We start from the raw sequence: 22,869 nt of genomic DNA on the forward strand, positions 1-22,869 counted from the left end.
TTCTGACCAACATCTCGATTACACCTTTCATCGCGACTGTTTTAATGGCACCCACTCGGTGTTCCTAAAAATCACCTCGATAGGGTTTCCAGGCTGCAGCCCCCCGCGAGATTCCTCGCGTGTTGGCAGAGGTCTCGGTTGCGGGCACCGAGCGTTGCGAAAGGAACGCAGGGGGACGCTGATAGTGGGAGAGCGTCGGCAAAAAGAGGATAGAGGAGTGGGAGCGTGGTAGCGTGTGACGACGAATACGGCGAACGGCGGTCGAGTGGAAAAGGAGGGATGCCCGCTGAGTATCGTTAACCGGTATACAAGAGTCCGTTCTCCAGCGTGCAAGTGGCCAGCGAGTTAGTAGCGCGAGTGAACCCGTTCGACGCGCAAGCAGCCGCGCCGCGTGAACTGCGAGTTCGGTGTGCTCTGCCGAGAAAGGAAAGCAGTGCGTACGCGGGGGTGGGGGGTGGTGTCGGTTTCGATGAGTCCCGTGGACGCTGACACATCGGGCCTCGCTTCTATTTCCGTGCCTGGGAGAGCCTGCTTCTCGATCGGCGCGCGGGGCAAAGAGGACGGAGAAGAGGCCGCGCAGAGATCTCCGACGCGGTACACCGGTCCACTGGCTGGCAGGAATCCTCGCCGTTGCATATACGACGAGGTACGTGGATGGTGTTGCCGGTAGTTTCGGCCGTAACTCGTTACGGGCCCCGGGAGTTCGGGCGTGTGCATGTATCTCGCCTCGGAATTTCCAAGAGTCCTTGGAACTTGCACGGAGTTGGCCCGTGAGGGGGGCAACAATGTTAATCGCTACGGGTACCCTGAAGTAACCGTGGCCGGGCCACCGTGACGCTGTCGTTTCTGCCGCGCTTAGTTGCCGAGGTTGACGGTGAATGGCTGCCGCCGAACCGCTCCAGCGACGAGCAAAAGTACAGCATGTAGGTAATATCGTTGCTGGAACGAATCGATGCCGCTGTAATCCCGCAACCAGGGACTCGGATCACGTGGGTAGCGGTTGGATGTTGTGTTGTGTTCTTGGGGGACGGCATGTGTCATTCACATTTTTCGCAAGATCTTCCCCGGGTGGAAGGAAGACACTCGAGGGGTACAGTGTATACAGTGTCTCGCTACTGAGCTTCGTATTGGCTCGTTAATCTCATATTCCAAATAACTGCTCGTCTTTAGCCCGTTAACCAAGTGATTATCTTCTTGCATATTTGAATGCCATCTGACAACACGCAGCCCCTCTACTTCACCTTGGCCATTATTTCTCCCGGAATACCCGGTGCCGCGCGATACTGTAAACATTCCTCAGCTATTATGAAGAAACCAGAGAAGAAACGGAGTACAGGAACGGTACACTCGACGATCCCATGTTTACAGAAACCTGCTCGTCACGATAGGACGAACGAGCACCGAGTCTGTTTCCACTTATTCGGAGCGTTTCGCGGCGGCTGGAGTTGCACGATTCGGTAATTTCCTCTGACAGGGGCTCCTCCCGCCTGCACGGGCCGTGTATCGACAGATCACGGGGGGGAAGGGGGTGCTGTTCGCGCCTGGTTTTTCGGGATCCATCGGGAGGATGGGGCGGTTATATCTACAAATTGATCTCCGCGATCCTCGACGACGATAAACCACTTTGCGAAGAATATCGACAGGCGTGCTCGATTTCCAGCGTTCTATTGTTTCGCGGCGGATACAGCTTGCTCCGCTATCTCGATTGACGTTGCGCCCGCCGTCGGAGGAAAACCCGCACGTGCCTCTCGCACGTGCGAAACCCCCTCGGACGATTCGCCCTTATCGATCAGCAACACCTACGTTGGCTCGTTACGAGGGAAACGCGGGTTCGTTAAGTACGCGTCGAGATAAACAGTCGGACGATGCAACGGTGGCACGCATGGCTGGCCTTGAACGGGGAGCTACTATACCGCCGGCTGCTGCGCCGTGATTATGGCTCTGGATGCAGCCAAGCGATGTTCGCGAGTAACGCCGAGCAAGTGCAAGAACGTTGACACCAATTGCGGGTGACTCACGGCGGGCGTTCTTGCTGCGTCGGGGATTCTTTGTTTTCATGCGCGCGCGCGCGCGCGCTCAATTGGAATGGATCTACGTACAGAATCGTTCATCTTCTTGGGGATCATCAAGGTCTGGGTTGTCGAACGGACCCCGATGAGTAGCGGCTAATTAATTCGTTCGGGATTTAATTCGTTTTCCGTGCATGGACTGAGTAGTACAGTACAGCGTCGATTATCCGAATTAGTATTGCGTCATCGCTACCCCCACCACTTCTTGGAAGTATGTAGTAAATATTGTTTGCAGTGGCGCGCTCGGGATAAAAGTATTTTTACTGCAAATTAAATAAAATTCTTTAGGCGATAGTCGAAATTTATTTCAAGATTAAAATCAAGTTTTCTTTTGTTCTCGCAAAGCCCCTTCTTGGGGGATGTCCGGGCCCCTTGCCCCCGCTGTGGGTAATATTTGCATCGCGTTTCAAATTACTGCAGTAGTACTCTTGCGTTTGCTAACAAGAAAATAACCAAATTTTCAGGGGTTAATTTCACCCCCTTAGAGTGAATTTGAGCAGCAAAGGAAAATTGCGTTGTAATTAGGAGGAAATCCCCTACAATATATTCACAAAGTTTCAGATTTTTTTCTTTAATTTCCAGGTTAGGGATCTTATCTAGTAATTTTTGGTTTAATTCCTATAATTACAGACTGGGTAAGTGCATGCACGCTTCATTTTGCGAACTGTTCGATTACCCGAGCAATCCGATTTTCCGCACCACCTCGGTCGCAAGTACTTCGGATAAGTAATTGACGCTTTACTGTATCTTCCTTTGCGTTTCAAACCGTTAGAGTCGCGTAGACAGACTACCCTACTTGTCAAGATATCCATTTCCAAATGCCGCGGGCAAGGTTCCGATCCGCCTGCTGCCAAAAATTGACAAATTCCCTCCGATCGCGAGTCGACGAAGGCAACGCGGAAGAGGAGCGATCGGGAAAGCTTTGGAAGCCTGCCAATCGTATCTGATCGCGGCGCTGTCATCGGCGATCCATTGCTTAATCACTGGAATGCCCCCTGTCGATCGGTCACGCAATCTACAGCGCGTCGGATAACCGGTGCACCGTTCGTGTTTACCTTTATCTCGAGGCACTGTGACATCGCTACGACGTACCGTGGCCACCGTAAACGTCGGTTTTATCGATATTACCGATGAAATAGAGAGAAAGCGAGCTATCAGGCACAGCAGAAGGAGCTGGCCTGGTGCGTCCGCCGATTCCCCTGGCCAATTGCGCGGCCATAAAGGCACGGAGGAGCTGCACGGAGCACAAAAGGAACGGGCGAGACGCACGCCTCGACCTCTTCCTCGTGTATTCCACGCGTTCTTCCTCGTGCTATCCTCCTCAGCTTCTTCGTCCCGCTATTTGCCTGGCAACCTCGCGTGTCATTCTTCGTTGCCTCGTGAAATGAATTTTTCCTTAGCCACCCGCTGCTCGTGACAAACAGGGCTCCGACATTACATTTACGATCGATCGCGCGGGATCGAATGGCCACGGTAAACGGCACAGCGCCCTCTCGAAATCGATGCTTCCCTTCCACGAACCACTCCAACCATCTATGTTGTTTTCCTGCCTTCGCGGCCCTCCTAGGACCTAGCCCCTCAGAGACCCGACAACGCGCGATAGAGCGTCCCCGGAATTGCATCGTATCCGTGGAACGGTTCTGTCGTCTTTGCGCCGTGTCCTCCTCGCTTCCATACTGAGAAAACTTAGCCGAAGATAGATTCCCGACGATACGTTTATCTCGCTGGCGCTCGGAGATCGCATTCAGAGGTGAATTGTTGCGGGGGCTAGCCTTGAACCGAATTGCAGCTGAGGACTGGTAGAGTGGAATTGAGCTGACAGTGAAATTGTGGGTTACGATCGAACTCGCGCTGAATGGGGCACGTAGCCGTAGCGGAGATTAGTTAGTTCGGTTCCGTCGCCGGTAAATACCTGGCGGTGAAAGGGATACGAAGGGGCCTGAAACGCGTGGAAACGCAATCTTGGAATCGCGTAGTGATTCGCGACTCGTCGTTGTCCCTTTGTGCGCGGTGTCGCGTAGAGTTACAGGAGCTCGCGTTACGAGGCTCGTAAAAGTAGTACAGATTTTGCGGTCGCGGTAATCGAGCAGCGATTCCGTGGGGGACGATCGCGCCGTGCGTTTCGAAAGAGCCCCGCAGAGTTTCAGGGCAAACAAGATACGAAATCCAGTCCGGACCGGGGCTTCATGAATAATTGAGCGCACGTCGCTGGGCTATTGTAACGTTAAGCGTTAATATCGTTGCGAAACCTTTGACGCGCTCCGCCGACGACCTACATCTCTTTTCGTGGGCCGCGTTTATGCGAGCTGCTCTTTCCGCGATATCTTCCGCGGCCATTCGCGGTTTTCCTTCGCGCGGGAACAATGGCGGCCGTCGGTCCCGATTTTCCACTGAATAGAGGGCCCGGGTGGAAGCGGGGCTGAACTGTTGCGAGAAAATGCCAGCATCTACTCGTTCTGTGCGTCTAAAATCTCGCTCTAAACAGCTACTCTAACTAAAAGCAATTGAAGTCGATATTAATGCGGAATTTAGCGAATTTCTGTGCCAGGTGCTTTGGTGTTCCACAGCGAAGCCGGGAATATATGTTTGCTCTGTCGGTACCGAGGCTCGAACGCTTTACTTTGTGGCTTTCACTAGCATCGCTGAGGTTGCGAAATTTATTTTGTATCTCGCAGCTTTTGTGCTCTTGATAGGAATTATTGTTGATACATCTATCTTTCGTTCGTTATGTAATTTCACTTTACGGTTTATCACTGGACACCGCCATTGAGGTCAGGGTTTATTTAAAAATAGACTTTTGAAAAAAACCGATCCGGTTCAACTGGCTTTCGAATTTTTACGAAAATAAAAATAATTAAAACAGTAGGAAAATACTTATACCTACTAATTTAAAGAAATCTCAGTTCATTTAATATTTATGGAATTACACAAATATAACGAAATAAAATACACTCTATATATATAATAAAAGAAAAACTAAAATCTGTACAAATCCGTACAATTTTTCAGTCCATTTAATATTTACGGACTTACAAAATTTAACGAATTAAAATATACTCTATACGAAACCAATTGAGAAAATACTAAGTAATATAACTAAAATCCGTACAAAATATAAATAATAAATCTTTATTTCATTTAGTACTTTTCTTCTGGAAATATGAACTCGTGGAGATTAGTTGTAGGGGAGGCCGGGGCTAAAAGTTCCGATTTCGATAAAACATAAAAAATGACTGGAAAATAATGTAGTTATTCTCTTCACTATTGACTAATTTCTTGTTAAATTTATTATATCTTCTGATTTTAAGCTTGTGTTTAATATATTGTAATAGGTTTCCCATAGAAAGTAATTTATTTGTGGCTGATCGAAGCGGAACTTCTTACCCCTATTTGGGGCAAGTTGTTATCGCATTGGGGTAAGCTGTTACTAAAATATAAGAGTTGCCTTTTAATGAAATATTTCATTTTCTAATGAATTAAAGCAGAATTTTATTAATAATGGTTATTTATGAAGGTTCGGACCAACTAAATGTATTATCTTTAAAAGAAAACCAAAAGCGACAGTTTTTATTTATCTTTGCGCATAACTTCGATCGAAGTCGTGTCCCTTTCCGGCTTTCATTCATATGTTCGCATCTTAAAGCACAGCGGAAACAATTTATACATTTGCGGCAGGTCTGTGAAGATAGCACCCCCAAATTCGAATTTTTGGAAAAACTCAACGGCATTCGTTTGTCCATCGTTTGCCCATAAATTTTTTTTTTTCCCCACCCTCCAAAAAAAAGTTATGAACAAAATAAAAAATTTGTCTTCATCACCCATCATGAATGCATTTCAATTTTTTAATAGAAGGATACGAATGTACCCGACCTGGCCACGTTTGCTCACTCTCAGATTTCATTTGCCCACCCTTCAGAATTTAAATGAAAAATAAAAACCGCGAAAAAATGGGTATAGATGAAGCGATCGCGTTAAAGTTCGATTTTTCTGGAAAATATTATCAAAATCGTTCTTTTAACGATGCAGTCCGTTAGTTTAGACGTAGAAGAGATTTGCCCATGCATTAATTTCGTATGCCCACCCTCCAGAATCGAATTATTAATAAAGATAGTCAAGAAGTGCGGTACCCGTTGAAGCGATCGCGTTAAAGTTCGATTTTTCTGGAAAATATTATCGAAATCGTTCTTTCAACGACGCAGTCCGTTAGTTTAGATATAGAAGAGATTTGCCCATGCATTAATTTCGTATGCCCACCCTCCAGAATTGAATTATTAATAAAGATAGCCAAGAAGTGCGGTGCCCGTTGAACCGAATACCTTTCTGTTCGTTTTTTTCCAAATGAATTATCAAAATCGATTGTTCTTACCGTAAAGGTTAAAGGTGTTTGGTGACGTGTTCTCCAAGAAATGTTGCACACACTTCTTTCTCACTTTATTCGAACGACACTTAAAAAATTATTCACAGAAAAAGATACAACCTCACTTGTATATATGGTATGAGGTACTATCCACCATTTTGAATTGTCTTTTGCCCACGAGTGACGTCACGTTTGACCGTTATTTTTGCTTCACTATGACTCGTGGCTTCATATAGAGCAGGCCGTGTCTATAGGTATATATGGTCTAAGTGCATTTTTCACTAATTACCGCAATGATATCGCACAACGGAAAATAATATAATCTCACAGTTACTTCACGAACCGTAAATGAATGCACGATCTTGCAAAAGTTGTGTCCGAACTCTGTAGACCGACTGACTTTCGTGCGTCGTTGGGAGGAATTCGAGACTATCGCAGATATCTGTTTACGTTTCGACAGTGGCACTCGGCGCTGCGTGTCGTGATCGAACGTGCCGAAACGTAAACAGATGTCTGCGATACTCTCGATTCTTTCCAACGACGCACGAAAGTCAGTCGATCTACAGAGTTCGGACACAACTTTTGCAAGATCGTGCATTCATTTACGGTTCGTGAAGTAACTGTGAGATTATATTATTTTCCGTTGTGCGATATCATTGCGGTAATTAGTGAAAAATGCACTTAGACCATATATACCTATAGACACGGCCTGCTCTATATGAAGCCACGAGTCATAGTGAAGCAAAAATAACGGTCAAACGTGACGTCACTCGTGGGCAAAAGATAATTCAAAATGGTGGATAGTACCTCATACCATATATACAAGTGAGGTTGTATCTTTTTCTGTGAATAATTTTTTAAGTGTCGTTCGAATAAAGTGAGAAAGAAGTGTGTGCAACATTTCTTGGAGAACACGTTGTTACGATGTAGAGAAAACACTCGTGCTTTCTCAGTAACTTTAGAGTTTGTTGTAGATAGACTTTTATTACGTGAATGAAAACCGTGCTTAAGGTTACGCGTTAACAAGTGTTTAGGTCAGTGGTCCGTACTGGAGTCTCTGGCGTTGGTGGAGCTCCAGGGGTTTTATACCCCTTGAGGGCACGACGCTTTCCTCGGTTTTTGGCGGGAAAGTCTGGCGGGAAAATCAGGCGGGAAGATTTGGCGGGAAGATTTGGCGGGAAGATTTGGCGGGAAGATCCTCTTGGGAGATCTACCGCCAAGATCTATTGCGAAGGTCCGGAGAGATCTAGCGCTAGGATCTATCGGTTAACGAGAAGTTATGCGATGGTCCTTTGTCACGGGTTCGGGATGATCCTTGTCTTTTGGCGCCAGCCTGGCGCATAGCGTAACAACGTCACCAAACACCTTTAACCTTTACGGTAAGAACAATCGATTTTGATAATTCATTCGGAAAAAAACGAACAGAAAGGTATTCGGTTCAACGGGCACCGCACTTCTTGGCTATCTTTATTAATAATTCAATTCTGGAGGGTGGGCATACGAAATTAATGCATGGGCAAATCTCTTCTACGTCTAAACTAACGGACTGCATCGTTGAAAGAACGGTTTTGATAATATTTTCCATAAAAATCGAACTTTAACGCGATCGCTTCAACGGGTACCGCACTTCTTGGCTATCTTTATTAATAATTCGATTCTGGAGGGTGGGCATACGAAATTAATACATGGGCAAATCTCTTCTACGTCTAAACTAACGGACTGCATCGTTGAAAGAACGGTTTTGATAATATTTTCCATAAAAATCGAACTTTAACGCGATCGCTTCAACGGGTACCGCACTTCTTGGCTATCTTTATTAATAATTCGATTCTGGAGGGTGGGCATACGAAATTAATGCATGGGCAAATCTCTTCTACATCTAAACTAACGGACTGCATCGTTGAAAGAACGATTTTGATAATATTTTCTAGAAAAATCGAACTTTAACGCGATCGCTTCACCTGTACCCTTCTTTTCGAGGTTTTTATTTTTTATTTAAATTCTGGAGGGTGGGCAAACGAATTTTTTTTATGGGCAAACATGGGCATACGATGAACAAATAAATCTGTGCTATCTTCACAGACCTATTTGCGGCGGGGCAAGTTTTTACGGTAACAACGTGCCCCAAGTCACGGTAACAACTAGCCCCTACCGACACATGTAGTAATTTTAAAGACTATTCTGCTTATACATGTATTCAAACGATAAACACTATTACACCATGTTTTTAAATGTCATTTGATCCATAAAAACGAATCAATCTATAATATCGACGTTAAATAATTGAAATAGACCAAAAAGTAATGATAGAAAAATTTTTACTTATCTGGTACGCGACTAATAGGTCCTTGCTTACAACCATACAATTCGCTGTCGCGGATGCTTTTAAAGTGGGCGACAGAGTGGCGTGATCAACTCACACGGAAAAAGTAATTTAAAGTACAACGCTCTTTTTATTTTGAAGATAGAGCCGTCGGAACAACTTACCCCCGGAACTTTTAGCCCCGGTCTCCCCTACAGTAAACTGTAGGGTTTTGGTACGGATATAATAATGACACGCTTGGTGATAAATAATATGACTGTTTATTGGAACGTCGATGTGGTTCGCTCGATCGTTCTCGTGAGACTCCCTGTCTGGGTGCCACCACGCCGGTCTCGAAAGGTTCGTCGCTAGGGCGAGGAAAGGTTGCGATTCGTGATTGATTGTTTTGACGCGTTCGTTTCCTGGAACTTACTGCGACGCGTTTCACTCGCCACAAAACTTTTACAATACGCTTATCCCCGAGGCGGTTTAAATTCAAAATGTTAACGTTAATAATTAAATAATTAATTAATTTCTACATATTAACTCTAGTATCTAAAATCGTTTTTTTTTTAATTTAATAGTCGTTTTTCGAATTTTACAAATTTAAAAGAAAAACGTTTCGTAAATTGCTCTTTTAAAAAATCGACAAACTCTAGTTCATATAAAACTCACTCGGGGGGGTTGGGGGCCATTTACGTATCGATTATATAACGGGTGTATTTTTAGGAACTGTATTTTTGTTCACCGCCACGCTTTCTATTCGTATATCCCCGCCGTTGTTATCCCATGCAATCACACGCGGCGTGCAATATTAATATTCGCGCGATAAAACGGACGTGTTTCGTAGAGACAATCGTGTAAATAATGAAATAGGCTGCGCCCCGTATCTACTTTGGCAAACAGAGAAATTCTTCAACACTAGTACACGCGACGCTCGATCGCGTAGACGTACGCGGCTGTAACGGGTGGACGTCACAGAAGGGTACGATACCTGTGAACAGTTTAAAAGATAAAGGCCGTATATTTATTTGCAGTGCCGCGAAACTGGAATATACATAAATGCGCGATACCTACCGAGCAACAGCAAATGCCAAACGCTCCATAAAATTCTGCAGCTGTGCTGTTGAGCTGTCCCGCGCAATGGAACGATACCTGTGCATTTGAAAGTACTTTAACCAGATTCAAATGTCTGAAGGGGTATTCGGAGAAACGCTCGCCCCGGCCGAGAACACTTCATTCAATGGGCCGCGAATTGCTACATTATTTCGCGTTTAGCGCTAATTTCCCGACAAACGACGAGGTCATAGCGCGACGCAAAGACTGAATCGCTTTGCACCTACGCGCGAGACGTAGGCGGGGATTATTAAAGTACCGCGAAAGTGCAGCTCGAAGGATTCTATTGAAGACAAAGACGCCACAAAGATGAAAACCGTCCCTAGCATTCCCCCCCCCCACAAACGGAGCGGCGGTGTTTAAAATACCGTTCATTGTACCTGAAAACAATGTGCCCCGTTAAACGGGAGCTGGCTGTTTGACCAGTCTGCCCACTTAACGTATTTTCCGTGGCAAGCGCACACAAAGGCGCGTTCCATTCGAAATTATATCATCTCGATGTTGCGCCCGGGCGATAAAGGAATGATCGTAAAACGGTGGAAATAATTAGCTATGTGCCTAATTACCTTCCTGTTTGATCAGGGACAAAAACGCGCCTCGTTAAGGCGGATCCGTCGTTCGGAATTTCCGTGGACGGGGAAAGGTACGACCCGATATGTTTTTATCTCTTCGAGATAAGCTGCGCGCGACGATAACATCGCTGATCCGTAAGCCCCGTGCAAAGATTACAACTCGAAGCTTGTTATACAACGCGCGATCCTCTCTGCTAGAACGTTGTGCAACGGCACAAAAAAGCTTCGCTTCCAGCTTGCTACGGACTCGACCTCATCTATGGATCATACGTGACAAGGATGCTATTATGAGGCATTCGTTGCACGCGAGCGTCCTTGTTTTTGCAGCCCGCGAATGGCAAAAATGTGCGCGCGGCGCACAGCCCCGCGACTGTTTGCCAAACTGCTGAAAATCCGCGCTCAGAATTTTACTCATTTGCTGGGAAATTTGCTGGGATCAAATATTTCAACGGCGTAGCAGGGACGGTGATTTCTTGGGCCCACAGACACTTGAGTGAAATTTGCAGTAAGAGTTTATTGTAAAATACTTTTACAATTAGTTAGAATTGTAGCACTGGTCAGGTCAGAGTGCTATCTGGTAGAGATTCGCCGTGGTCTTACATTGAGGTTTTACTGAATTGCTTGGGATTGGCTGCAAGAATTTTTATATTAAGGGCCTGTGGCAGTTGTAGGAAGCAGATAGGATTAATTCTGGTAACGAGCTTTACTGGCGCGTCCTTTATTTACGTAAACGCTCGTAGGCTTTCTCTACACGACTCACTGTCTTCGGTTCAGAAGTAACCGTCGTCGTATTTAGGTACGTCTTTTCTCCTTGTCGCTCGCGGTCGTCGGGACCGCGCGGGTGATCGTGTGCGCTCGGCTACGATCGTGCCTTCTTTCGGTGGCGCTTGGCACGCCATGATGTCTTCGTTTCGACTGGCCTGATGCATTCTTATGTTGCGTTCCCCGAGATTTACACTCTTTAGCTTCGATCACCAAAATTCTCCTCGTGCATTCGGAAAAACCATTGAAACCTCACACTCCTGACACAGATTCGATACTGTATCATAAACATCCTGTCTGGGCCCGAATCGCTCTGTTGGAAACATACTTTATCAACCAAAGAGTCTTCGCACTCGCACAATATTTATTGCGTCACTCGAATAAACACGTGAGTAAACTAGTGTTTTAGAAACAATTTTCGCTGCGAAATACGAAATTTTACAACGTTTCGGTAGCAGAGGGGTATGTACCTGTCTAAATTGGTCTCCAGAAACCCAATTCGAAACGAAATAATTCTCGATATTATTACAGCAACTAATGTGCCACAAAGCCTCCGAATCCAAGAAATTTATGGAGCATATTCACTTTTACAACACCGCTTCTTCGTTTGCCTCCATGAGAGTCCAAGTAAAGGGCACATATCGACTCTGCGTTGAGCGCACGTTTGTATCTCCTCACTTCTTGGAATCCTTCGGTCGAGAGTGAGAGAACTTGTAAGCGAGCGAAAGAGGACGAAAGATTCGACACGAAGTTACCGTCGGCTACGAAAGAGAGAAAGCATGATACATACTTTGTCTCGCTTCGTCTTTCAGCTCGTGCTTGAGCTCGACTCGCGTGCGGGCTTGTTTTAGGCCGCAGGGACTACACATTATCGAATTTTCCAGGTTTTGAATTTTTGTGGCATCTTTGGGTGCCGAGGAAACTTGATGCCGAATCTGAACCTTGTAGGTCATCGGGAAGTGCGAAAAAAGCCTCTGGAAAGTTTTTGTACATTTGAGGATGACGCAATAAATATTTCCAGTAGGTGTAATTTTTATTCTGGAGCGTTTCTAACAGTTTCCAGCTGCCAACAAAGTGTCATTTTCATTTACTTAAACGTTGGAGTACTATATAATTACACAATGTGGAGATACCCATTTATTCGAGGGGAGTATTACGCAAAAACTCTTCTCTTCGTGCTAGCAATGCGCCATCTACTATTTAGTGAACTCGTCTGTGCCAGGCCATCGAACGTGCGCTGAGAGTTTGACCTAAGTTAATTAACAATCTCGATAATTTTAATAAGAAAAGTAACGGCCTGCCTCCTTATCGTAGATTGCTTTGAAGTAAGTTGATTACGTTCACAGCACCTACACGTTTCTTGAATTAAATTCCACTTGTGCTGCCTCATCGAGAGTAGCAACCCCCGAAGCAGCGTGCAATATAATTTTGCAGTAAGTTGGTGGAATTCTTGTTGTCGATACGCGCAGATACTACGTGCAGCAAAGTGTACTCCCTCCATTGCTGTCAAGTGCAATATTGTTAGGAATCGTATGTCTACGTCGACCAGGTGACTGTTTTGACCAGTTAAGCTATCCAGGTCCCCTATAATCCCTTCTGCCTAATTCTAGCAGCGAGCAGCCTGTCGCCCACTGTTAGTTCCCCTGCAAATGAACGTGAAAGGTCCGAAGCTCTGGTCGGCAAGCCAGGCTCCTGATGGAGTTCTGTACTATAGAGAACAATTCCTGTATACCCAACGATATTACACACAACAGGTATTTTCACCGAAAAACAATAAAGCTACAAGATAAACAGTAAGCCCACGTTTCCGGCTTCGTAAATAGGAAACGAGCAACCTTCCAAGAAATAAAATTTTATCTATCATCCTAAAAAAATCTATATAATAAATCCACAGGTGTATCAGAGTGCACTCTGCTGCATCGTTCCCAGATATCCACGCCACGCACTGACAGCTAGAAGAAACTTTGATAAGATAACTCGACAAGAGGGCATTACATTCCGCAGCAGTAGTCACTTTATCATAACGACCCTCTCCATACGAAACACCACAAGTATCACAGGATAGAATGTAACTATGCAAAGCGCGACCGAACTTTCAAGTCCCTAGTCCCCTAGTGCATGTCATAGAGAGTCGGATTCCTCGGCACGCTTTCCTCCAACCACCAGCGCGGTTCCCAGGCTCGTGCAATCCTTCCTTCCTTCTAAGAAAAGCAGGTGCACCCCGAGAAGGGCGAGCGCAAACAGCCAAACAGCCGACTCCCCCGCGTTCATCCAAGTACCCGGAGCCTTCCAGTCCCTTCGCCCGCTTACAATCAAGTACGGCCGCGTGGGGGGCTGCGTTTAACCTGAAGAGCATGCAGGTGCGTCCGTTCAGCGCGCGACTAACGTGCAGTTTGCCTGCGGGAGCGTCTGGCAGACCACCTTCGCGCGTCCGTGGAGCGTTCGTGCGGCGTTCCTATCCGCGGTGTCCGGTTTCACGCGGAAATTCGCCCGAAACTCCCGCAGCCATCGAGCCTGGGCACGGCCTGGTTACTTGGCCCCCTGGCGCACGAAGATCACGGATGCACGGGAAGTTCGGATCGATCGCTAACAGCTGTGCTGCCCATTGAAATTCGCGGGACCGCCGTTGCCCGCTGGTAGGTGCGTGTAAATTAATCTCGAGCCGCCCGAACAACGTTCCGCGCCCTGATGTGTTTAATCGCGCCTCGCTACTCGTCATTATCTTCCGGCGATTTGCGGCCGGATTAATTAGGCCGCGGGGTCCTTTGCGGCGGCGATTCCGCTGATATTTTCGTGGAAATCGCGGTCGGAACACCGCGGGAACGCCTCGGCTGTTTTCCAGCTCGAGCGGGGTCGACCGTTTTTAATACGCGCGCGTGCAATGAATATTTCAGGTGGGATTTTAATAACGGCGCGCAGGTAACGCGCTTTCGCGCGGCTGGGGAACGAATCCCTTTTGAAAACGACGTGTAACGGCCGGGGCCCATTGAAATTCCGCGAAACTACGTTACCCTAAACGCGTTCGCCGCGCGCGCGGCTTTGGCGGAAAAATTCTGATTTCGAGAAGCGTGCTCCGCGGAGCGTCGAGTGCGCCGAAGACGCGCGGGGGGATGGGGGTGGGGAGAGGCTTTCGCCTTGTTGCTGGTGGATATTCGGTTTCACAAAGTGAAATCGCTGCACAGTGAATTTGAAGGGTACGTTTCTCTTGGATCCTGTTAAGACCCAAATAAAAGTGTGCAGTGCAGTCTATATTATAATATTCGACGCTTCGTCCTCTTTTGTGGCGGTCGAAAATTGTCGAACTTAAAGCGGAGGTCCATGGAGCTCCCGAGATGTTCCCAGGCAATTTCAAAGTGAATATTCCGCGGTGGGTGCGGGAATTTAATTTATCACGCGTTCGTTTACTTTGAAACATGCTATTTAGTAACGAAATAATCCGATTCCTCCGCTGGAATCTCCGATTCGCGTGAATAGGAAAGTCTGAGGACGCGGCGCGGGCTTTTGCGCGCTCGCAAAATCCATTACGCCGATTACAGTGACGTATGATCGTAAACGCAGACGCCAGGCGTATTTCAAGGTATTAAGCGTTGCGTAAATCCCGGTTTTGTTTAGTCACGCTCAGGGCGCCGGTGTACAAGGGCTGGGGGAGGGGGAGGGGTGAGAGAGAGAGAGAGCATCGTTCAAGAAAATCGTCCGATATCGACATCCGCTTGCTCCGCCTTTCAATTACACGGGGCTGGTTTACCCCGAGGGGGTTGGCGGATGGTAAACAGAATCGTACGTTTTTTTTTTTCGAGGCGTTGCTCACGGCGATTCGTTTTTCCCCCACGGCATTAATTAGCGGCTTAATTAAACGAAGTTCGCGATCGTGCGTTCGCGTCTCTTCCGGTGGTTTACAAGGAGAGGCAGAGCGGCATCGATCTTCCTCCTCTATTTTCTCCCCCCTTTTTTTTGTTATAACTTTGAAAGATAGATTGGATGTATCCGAATGTATAGGGGGCACGAACTCCCGGCTGGTTAACTGTCCAGCGATAAGCACTGCAAATTTACCTCGCAATCCGGGGAGATCCATCTCGGTATCCTGTTTACTCGCGGCGACTCTTCTTCGAGCGTATTTCCCCCAATTACGATGAATCATTTTCGAGGCCGCGGAGGGGGCGCAAGAAATATAGAGCAGGCAATTCGGTCGACGGTACTTTACGTTCACCTCGGCCGCGAATAATGTATCAGGGGTAATAGACGAGGCGTAAGAACACGATTTTGCGCGTGCATTATTTATGGGGTGCGGTGCTCGAACTCGACTTGGAGCCCGATGCATCAACTATGATATACGCGGGACGATTAACGCGTTAGAGGCGACGGTTTTCGTCATTGTGAGTCTGTCACGGCCGGTTCCAGGTGGGAACGTGTATTGTTGCTGGCTGGGCAAGGGACGTGAATACCGAGCTATCCGATGACTGTGAAACGTAACTATATGGGTAACGGTGTTTAAATAATATCTGAATTTACTTGACAATGAATGTTTCAGTAGGTAAGGCGCTACAAACTTCCGTTAACAAAATTTTGAAAAGACTTTTTTTCGTCAGTTATATATTTTTTTGTAACTTTTTTCAAAATTTTGTTAACGGAAGTTTGTAGCGCTTATTGCACCATTAAACTTTTGTTTGAAACATTTTTTTCTATCTGTTGCACTTTGAGAGTTATACGCGAAAAAGTGGAAGTGCCAATTTGACTTTGAGGTTAGTTTTCACCCCCTTAAAAGGCGATAGGGCCCAATTGAAACACACCGTTGTTCTTTCTTTTAATCACTCTAAAAACCCACAAAACTGCCTTCCAATCGGTGAGTCCGGCTTCGCGGTGTTCCCTTGTTAGTCATCTATAATTCAAAAACTAAGGTATACAGTTCATATGCTCCTGTGACGTTTTTCCTTATATTAGCGGATATATTGATTTACCCACTGAAATAATACGCGGTTTATGAATCACCCTATACATTAAACACACAGGAGGCTCGGTCTAAAGCAAAATTGCGAACTCGATTCTATTTCTGAATATGAAATAGAGTCCAGCCTCGTGCACCCCCTTCGTCGTCCCTTTTCTCATTAGGCGAGCAGAATTCTTCATTCTTGCCAGGAATTCGATTCTGAGAGTAGGGCCGGGCACAATGATAGAATATTGATCATCCAGCATCGTGGTCGATAGTGCCGCGACCTTTTCTGGTTAGGGGAGGGATCGGGGTGCTCCCGCGAGGTTGGCGGAAGTCGCGAGCATCCGACAATGGTGTTACGGCGAAGAAACCCGTTGTTAACGCGCGCGATGTGTCGCGACGGCAATCGGTGAGTCACGATCCTGGTTAATTCCCCCCGCGTCTGCGGAGCTGAAATGAGTTCACGGTGATCCCGGGCTCGGTCTGCCCTCGTCCTCTCTCGCCCATTGTCTCCGCTCCGGAGCCGCGGAGCGCGAGCTCTCGGGCTTTCCGTGCACGTACGCGCTCCCGCGTTTTGTAATACACCGCTCAAAATACACTGTGTAAAACAATTAGCCAGCCACGTACTCCCTACAATTCACTGGGACAGGCCGAGTCATCGGGGACGAAACGAATGTTACCGACGTTCGGCACTTATCAAGATCGTAGCAAGTAGCCTCTTCAACGTTGCGGTGGGTCTCTCGGATTAGTTGTGCTTCTTTGTTCGAGGAGCCTCCAAACTCGGTAGTGCGCACGCGAAGAATTTTCCACGGGGCCCACTGTAGTATTAGTGAAAAGATCCCAGGCGGCTTGCATCGCTGGAATTATTTGCTTGGAGTATCATTGGCAAGCTTTGTTGCATTACCGCTCGTATAATGCAAACGAACCTACAGTCTTCTGCATAATTTCAGTCAACAAGTGCATTGTCAGTAAACAGATATATTCGCGGTGCTTGTTCGAATAAAAGTAAACAACAAGGGGTGAAGACTAGAAATATTTAATGGTGCTGGGATTTATCAATATTCCTCTTGTTGATTGTATAAAATTATTCAGGCGCTAACAAATTCCATTGTTGTTGTAGATAAAATAATGCAACACTTATCATCCATGGTACGCGCAAGTTATAAACCTTCGTGTTCACCGAAACTCGTTTTATTCAAAGTTACATTTCCCAAACTAATATTTTCTCGTTCCATTAAGCGGTTCTATTTTATGCCTGCGATTTATAGTTTGGAAACCGTGTATCCGGAGCTGCGATTTCCCACAAATAATCGACCCAAATCTTCCAACAATTATCTATTTCTGAGAAGATAGAAATTCAATCTCGCTCGCAAAAAGTGTACAAATATTCTCGAGTGAAATGCTGCAAAAGGCCATGAATATTCAATCGATCTAGGTTTTAAATTCACTGCATAACTTCGTCAGGAATCGTTCCCCGGTAAGAATTTATTGTTGCCGATTTAAACTCGTCGATTGCTCATGAATAAAATTAAATACCTACTGCCCGCTAATTTCGTCCGGCACTCTAACACACTTGTTCCATAATAAGTGCGTGAGATTTTGAGACGTCGAAAGCAAAGGGTATCTTCCCCGATTCGTTCGGTCATCGGATCACTTAACAGATACCATCATCATACCACGCTCCTCGCAAATATCGCGGGTACTAATGGTATTAAACGGATTTAATACTATTGGGCTGATTGAAATCTCCGTGCGAGATTTGCACGTTTCGATCAATCAAATCTATGCAAGTCCAGGCTTAATTTAATAGATGCGTACTCGCACTGCAAATCATTCGAGACCTGCCTACCGATTTCCAAAAATCTCACATCGATCGCAAGTGTTCTAAGCTGCCGCAGATTCTTCATACGCTAATCGCGATGCAATCGGCCCGAAATAAATCCCCCGTCGAAGACTAGAAAAGGACGAAGACACCGCGGTGATTTTTCCAATCAGTCATTAGCCCGAAGCCAGCAATCAAGTATCTGGATCTCGGAGAGTCTTGAACACGCGAAAGCAATCGAAGCGGAGTTCGGCTTATCGGGTGGACACAGTTTCCGTCAGCGGAATCGAACGGTAACCGTCCCAATTAAGCCCAGTGGAGGAATCGCGATTTTTATCGTTTCAATTCCCACTTAATAATTCGGCGAAGCGTCGCGTGGTCGCAGAAAATTCTCGGCTACCACCGCCTCGAGCGTGGAACCGTGAAAAGCAAAGTTTCTCCCCGACGCCGGAAACATGGCCAACCAGCGACAGTCGCTCTTCATCGTTGCTCTTTTTTTCTGCCCCTCCTTCCTCCCCCGTTTCCTCTGGCCGACGACGACGACGACGATGACGATTTATACGAGTCGAATCCTCGTCGCCGGTGACTAAGTAATACGCAATACCGGGAATAAATGACGGCCAGCGTCTCTAATCGCTGCTCTGTTACCGATACCGCCAGTGGCTGGTCACAACGATGCTAATCTACTTCGCATCGCCTCGGCGCCTTGGACGTTGCGACACCGTCGTGATAACGAATGCTTGGTAGCCTCGATTATTAATTTCGACTAATTGTTGACACCGTCGGGACGTTCGGGTATCGATGCTAAGTGGAATATGGCTGCGCGATAAGAAGGCTATCTCGATACCGTGATTGCGTAATCATAGCTCACGGTGAAAGATGATTCTTGTGATTCACAAGTGTGTGTGCGCCGACCACCTTGGGAGCTTGATTTTGTAATTTCTGGTGGATATAGTGATGTGCGAATTTGCAATTTTACAGACACGTGCAATTGATAATCTATTTATTTCCTAAGGGAATAGGGTGTATCTATTACTTAGTTTTTTGGGATCGGTGTAATTTGATTTATGGTAGGGGTTGTTTTTCGTGGCGGGAAAGATGCGTTACTAAAAGGGAGTGAAGTATCCTCTGAAATAATAATAATAATTCTTTATTGAGCCAGTAGACATTACGAAAGTAACAGGCAGATTGAAACAAACAAATACATATAAGAAAACAAGAGAAAAGTAGAAGAGTTAGAAATTGTATTGTTACATCTGCCATGTTAATTTGAAAGTGCGTATTAGCTCAAAAAGTGGTTCTGACATAAATGATGTTTAGTATCCTGCGCTATGCCATGAAATATTTAAATATAAACCTACGCCCAAAAGTAGGCATCGATTTCAAATACGGGCGAAATATAAACTGTAATATCTTCAGTTTTAATCCCGATATGGATTTCTTATTTAATATACACGTAGATAAACTATTTTTCTGCTACCTGCTGCAATAACTGAATTTAAGCGAGAGTTGCAGATACGCTCTTTCGAATTAACGCGACAGACATACGTAAAAGGAGAAGTAGAGTACAAAAGGCGAGGTCCAGCTGTCAGCTGTTAACCCAACGACTTAAAACAAACAATGTATACGGAAAATAGACGTAGATAGCAAAATAACGTGATCGCGATTAAGTGATACTTAATAAAGAATAATTTCACTGCATGTTTGAAATATGAGATGGTGGATAGAGAGCGAATTTTAGATAGATTTATGGATAGCTGTAACGTCAATTAAACTACACATTATATTACGAGAATTCCTACCATTCACTTGGAAAACAGGGGGTATATTTTTACATTTGCTTGTCACTGTGTATATTACTTTTAATTTTATAAATTTTGCTATATTAAAAACATTTACTTTTGCTATATTAAAAGCATTTACAACAGCGTAAGTTCCGGCGATACCAATCTGCACTATGATCCAGTGGAAAGATCGATCGAATCGCTGCACTGATTAGTCACACGCAACTGTCATTCCTGCGATATAAAACGTTTGTCCTTACCGCGTGGCCTCGGATAGCTGGCAGCGCTGTCTCGTCAACTATTTTGAGAATCGATCGCCTCCGAGGTACCGGTGCGCTAGCCGCAGAAGTGCCTCGTGTGAGAAGGCCTTTACCCGGCAATCCCTCGAGATGCCCGCGGCGCAAAGTGGTCCTGACTCCAATTAACGATCCCCTTTGCAACACCAAAACAATCACACGAAGAAAGCCCACGCGCAATTACCGCGAAACTGCGCAAAAATGACCGGCCGTCCGGTCCCGTGAACGTTCCCCTGCTTAATCGCCCTGAAATCTGCCGACTAACCAGGCACGATCAAGAATAGGGAATAATGCAGGCGGTAATAGTCGTCGGGAATCACGGGACGGCCGCGGCGCGCGTACAGTCGTCGAGCCAATTTGCAAATAATTCGAAATTTACCGACCGCTCGAACCGTGTCATTTGCCCGCGGAATATTTGATCGCCCGATCGAACGATTCCCCTCTGTCGACGGATGAAATATTCCGGTCGGGGAAAGACAGCTGCATGTGTCGCTCTTTCACGAGCCGCCGCGCGGACAAAGGCTTTGCAATAGGCGCTCGCTGTTTTGGCAGGCATTTCATTTTCGGTGCCATTTTTTGAACTTCACTCGGGGGATTTCAGAGGAAATGGGACACTTTGCATCTTCCATGTGTAATTGCAAAGTGTAATGGAAGTGTGTCAGATAATTTGTATAATTCTTGGGAAGTCATCCAGCTGGGAAGTATTGCTAGATAGATTATGAACGCTGTTGGACCAAGAAAGCGTGGCAGTTGAAGTCGCCCACGCGAAGAAAGCAAGAAGAATTCAACCGAGCAGACCTACGATTTTCCATCGTTGCGGATTGATTCGTGTCCCCTTGATTTTCCCCGTTATCAGGAAATACTCTATCCCACGGACGTATCGCAGGAGTAAAGGACGATTTAAAGAGACCGGTACCAGGGTCAATCCTCCCAAAGATGGCCTCTCTAGTCACCCTTCGAATTTAATTCAATTCAAATCATCAACCCCTAATAAAAACAACCAACAAAAATCTTCTAAATAGAAACCCTTGAGCCTGAACACTAGTAGCTATCCGAGGCGCAAGGGTTGAAATCCACGAGACTTCTGTCCCAAGATTTTCATCAGAGATACCCAGCCTGAAAATCCAGAGGGAACGAACCTGTTCGGCCCTTAAAAGGAACTTACTCTCCCACGGACGTATCGCGGGAGTAAAGGACGATTTAAAGAGACCGGTACTAGGGTCAATCCTCCCGAAGATGGCCTCTCTAGTCACCCTTCGAATTTACTTCAATTCAAATCATCAACCCCTAATAAAAACAACCAACAAAAATCTTCTAAATAGAAATCCTTGAGCCTGAACACTAGTAGCTCTCCGAGGCGCAAGGGTTGAAATCCACGAGACTTCTGTCCCAAGATTTTCATCAGAGATACCCAGCCTGAAAATCCAGAGGGAACGAACCTGTTCGGCCCTTAAAAGGAACTTACCCTCCCACGGCGGGGCGGAAGTTCTTAAATGCCGAGGCGCGTAATCAAGTTACACCCCCGTCCAAAGAACAAAGTGTCCCATAATTGGAACATTCGTTTCCCTTCCCCCCGAGACGAGGCCCGAAGTTCGTTAATACCGCGTTAAGACCAGTTAGCGATCAAGATGGTGTTCGCCGACACGCCGTGCCGCGGCCGCTCGCGTGCCAGGCGCGTTCATTTCTGATGGGAAGAATCGTGCTGCTCGATTCTAGGTGACACGGCCGCGGCAGTTTTCACCGGGGCCTCCGCGCTCCACCTTCTTTTTTTTTTCCCGCGATCCTTCCTTTCTTTCGCTCGCCTCTTATCTGGCGTACCAATAACCGGGTATGTGTGTCGCTCGATAAGTTGTATTGTTCCTGCTGGCTGGTCGCGTCGGGCTTATCGGGAGTAAAAGCGACTCCAGCGAAATTCGTCGTGCAAACGTTTTTCTTCCCCCTCTCCCTCCATTCCGCGTGCGATCGAAGTTTAACGAGGCCTCCACTGTCACCTGGCCGCGTTCGATTTTTTTTTTTTAAATATCGATCCCCCGCTGTATGAAATGTAAACGCTACTGGAACCCGAGAAGGTAAGACTGCCCGTCGATGCTCGAGTTCCACTCGATTATTTACTAAAATTGGGTCAAGCCTCGTAACCCCTCTTGCTCCTCTTTAAAATTATTAATGAACAGGTAGCAGCTTCCAGAGCCGCGTAATTAATTGATTTCTGCGCTTCGTCCTTTTGTGCCAGCTATTTTCCTGTTTTTCGAGCGGCAGTCTCTAGTCTCGTGGCCGCTGCATCTCGAATTCCTCTTTTTTTTTTTTAGTAGATTCGGCGGTTGTTTCAATGCGGAGCGTATAGAAGAGGCGCGAAAATGGAAGGTCCGCGTAAATGTATGTTGAGTTCCGCGTTGGTAGCGAGTTGTAGCCATTCTTCTGCCCGAGGAGCGTCCGTTTTACGCGCGGATACTTGAATATCCCTCATAAAGGATCAAGCTCAATGCCATTAAACTTTTTAGCGTCCATTGTGAATAAATGTGGCATTAATATTTCCCCGCGCAGAAGTAGACAAAGAATACTGCACACCTTTTGGACCGCGCTCGGCGCCCAATTACCGACGTGCCGTTTCATAACCACAATTCCAATAATTAATCGGTGGACGGAGCTTCAGCGCGGGCCGGTTCAGCCCGACGGAAATAAAAGCCGGCGCTCTAACTGTCCGATGCTATTCGACTTCGCTAAAAGCAGAAAGGCAACAACCCCCGCGGAACATTAGGTGTACCAGTCATTCCGCCGTGGCGTGCAGGCTTATTCGATTAATCGATCGAAACTGACGTGACCCGCGAGGATAGAGCGAGAGAAGGATGTCTAGGGAAATATTAA

General features: G+C 46.3%; 1 protein-coding gene across 3 annotated transcripts in view; it reads left to right on the forward strand.

Annotated features, from left to right (window-relative positions):
- Nucleotides 1-280: 280 nt before the first annotated feature.
- The window catches only part of LOC143377439 (choline transporter-like protein 1), a 37,617-nt gene continuing 15,028 nt past the window's right edge, over nucleotides 281-22,869 (forward strand). The window contains exon 1 of one of the 3 annotated variants that reach the window (XM_076828649.1): nucleotides 281-646. In XM_076828649.1, the coding sequence (XP_076684764.1) occupies nucleotides 470-646 (177 nt within the window). In that variant the 5' untranslated portion in view covers nucleotides 281-469. The remainder of the gene's footprint in view (nucleotides 647-22,869) is intronic. The other 2 variants (XM_076828648.1, XM_076828650.1) reach the window with 2 other exon arrangements.

The sequence above is a fragment of the Andrena cerasifolii genome, chromosome 16, assembly GCF_050908995.1.
Source record: "Andrena cerasifolii isolate SP2316 chromosome 16, iyAndCera1_principal, whole genome shotgun sequence".
Classification (NCBI taxonomy): domain Eukaryota; kingdom Metazoa; phylum Arthropoda; class Insecta; order Hymenoptera; family Andrenidae; genus Andrena; species Andrena cerasifolii.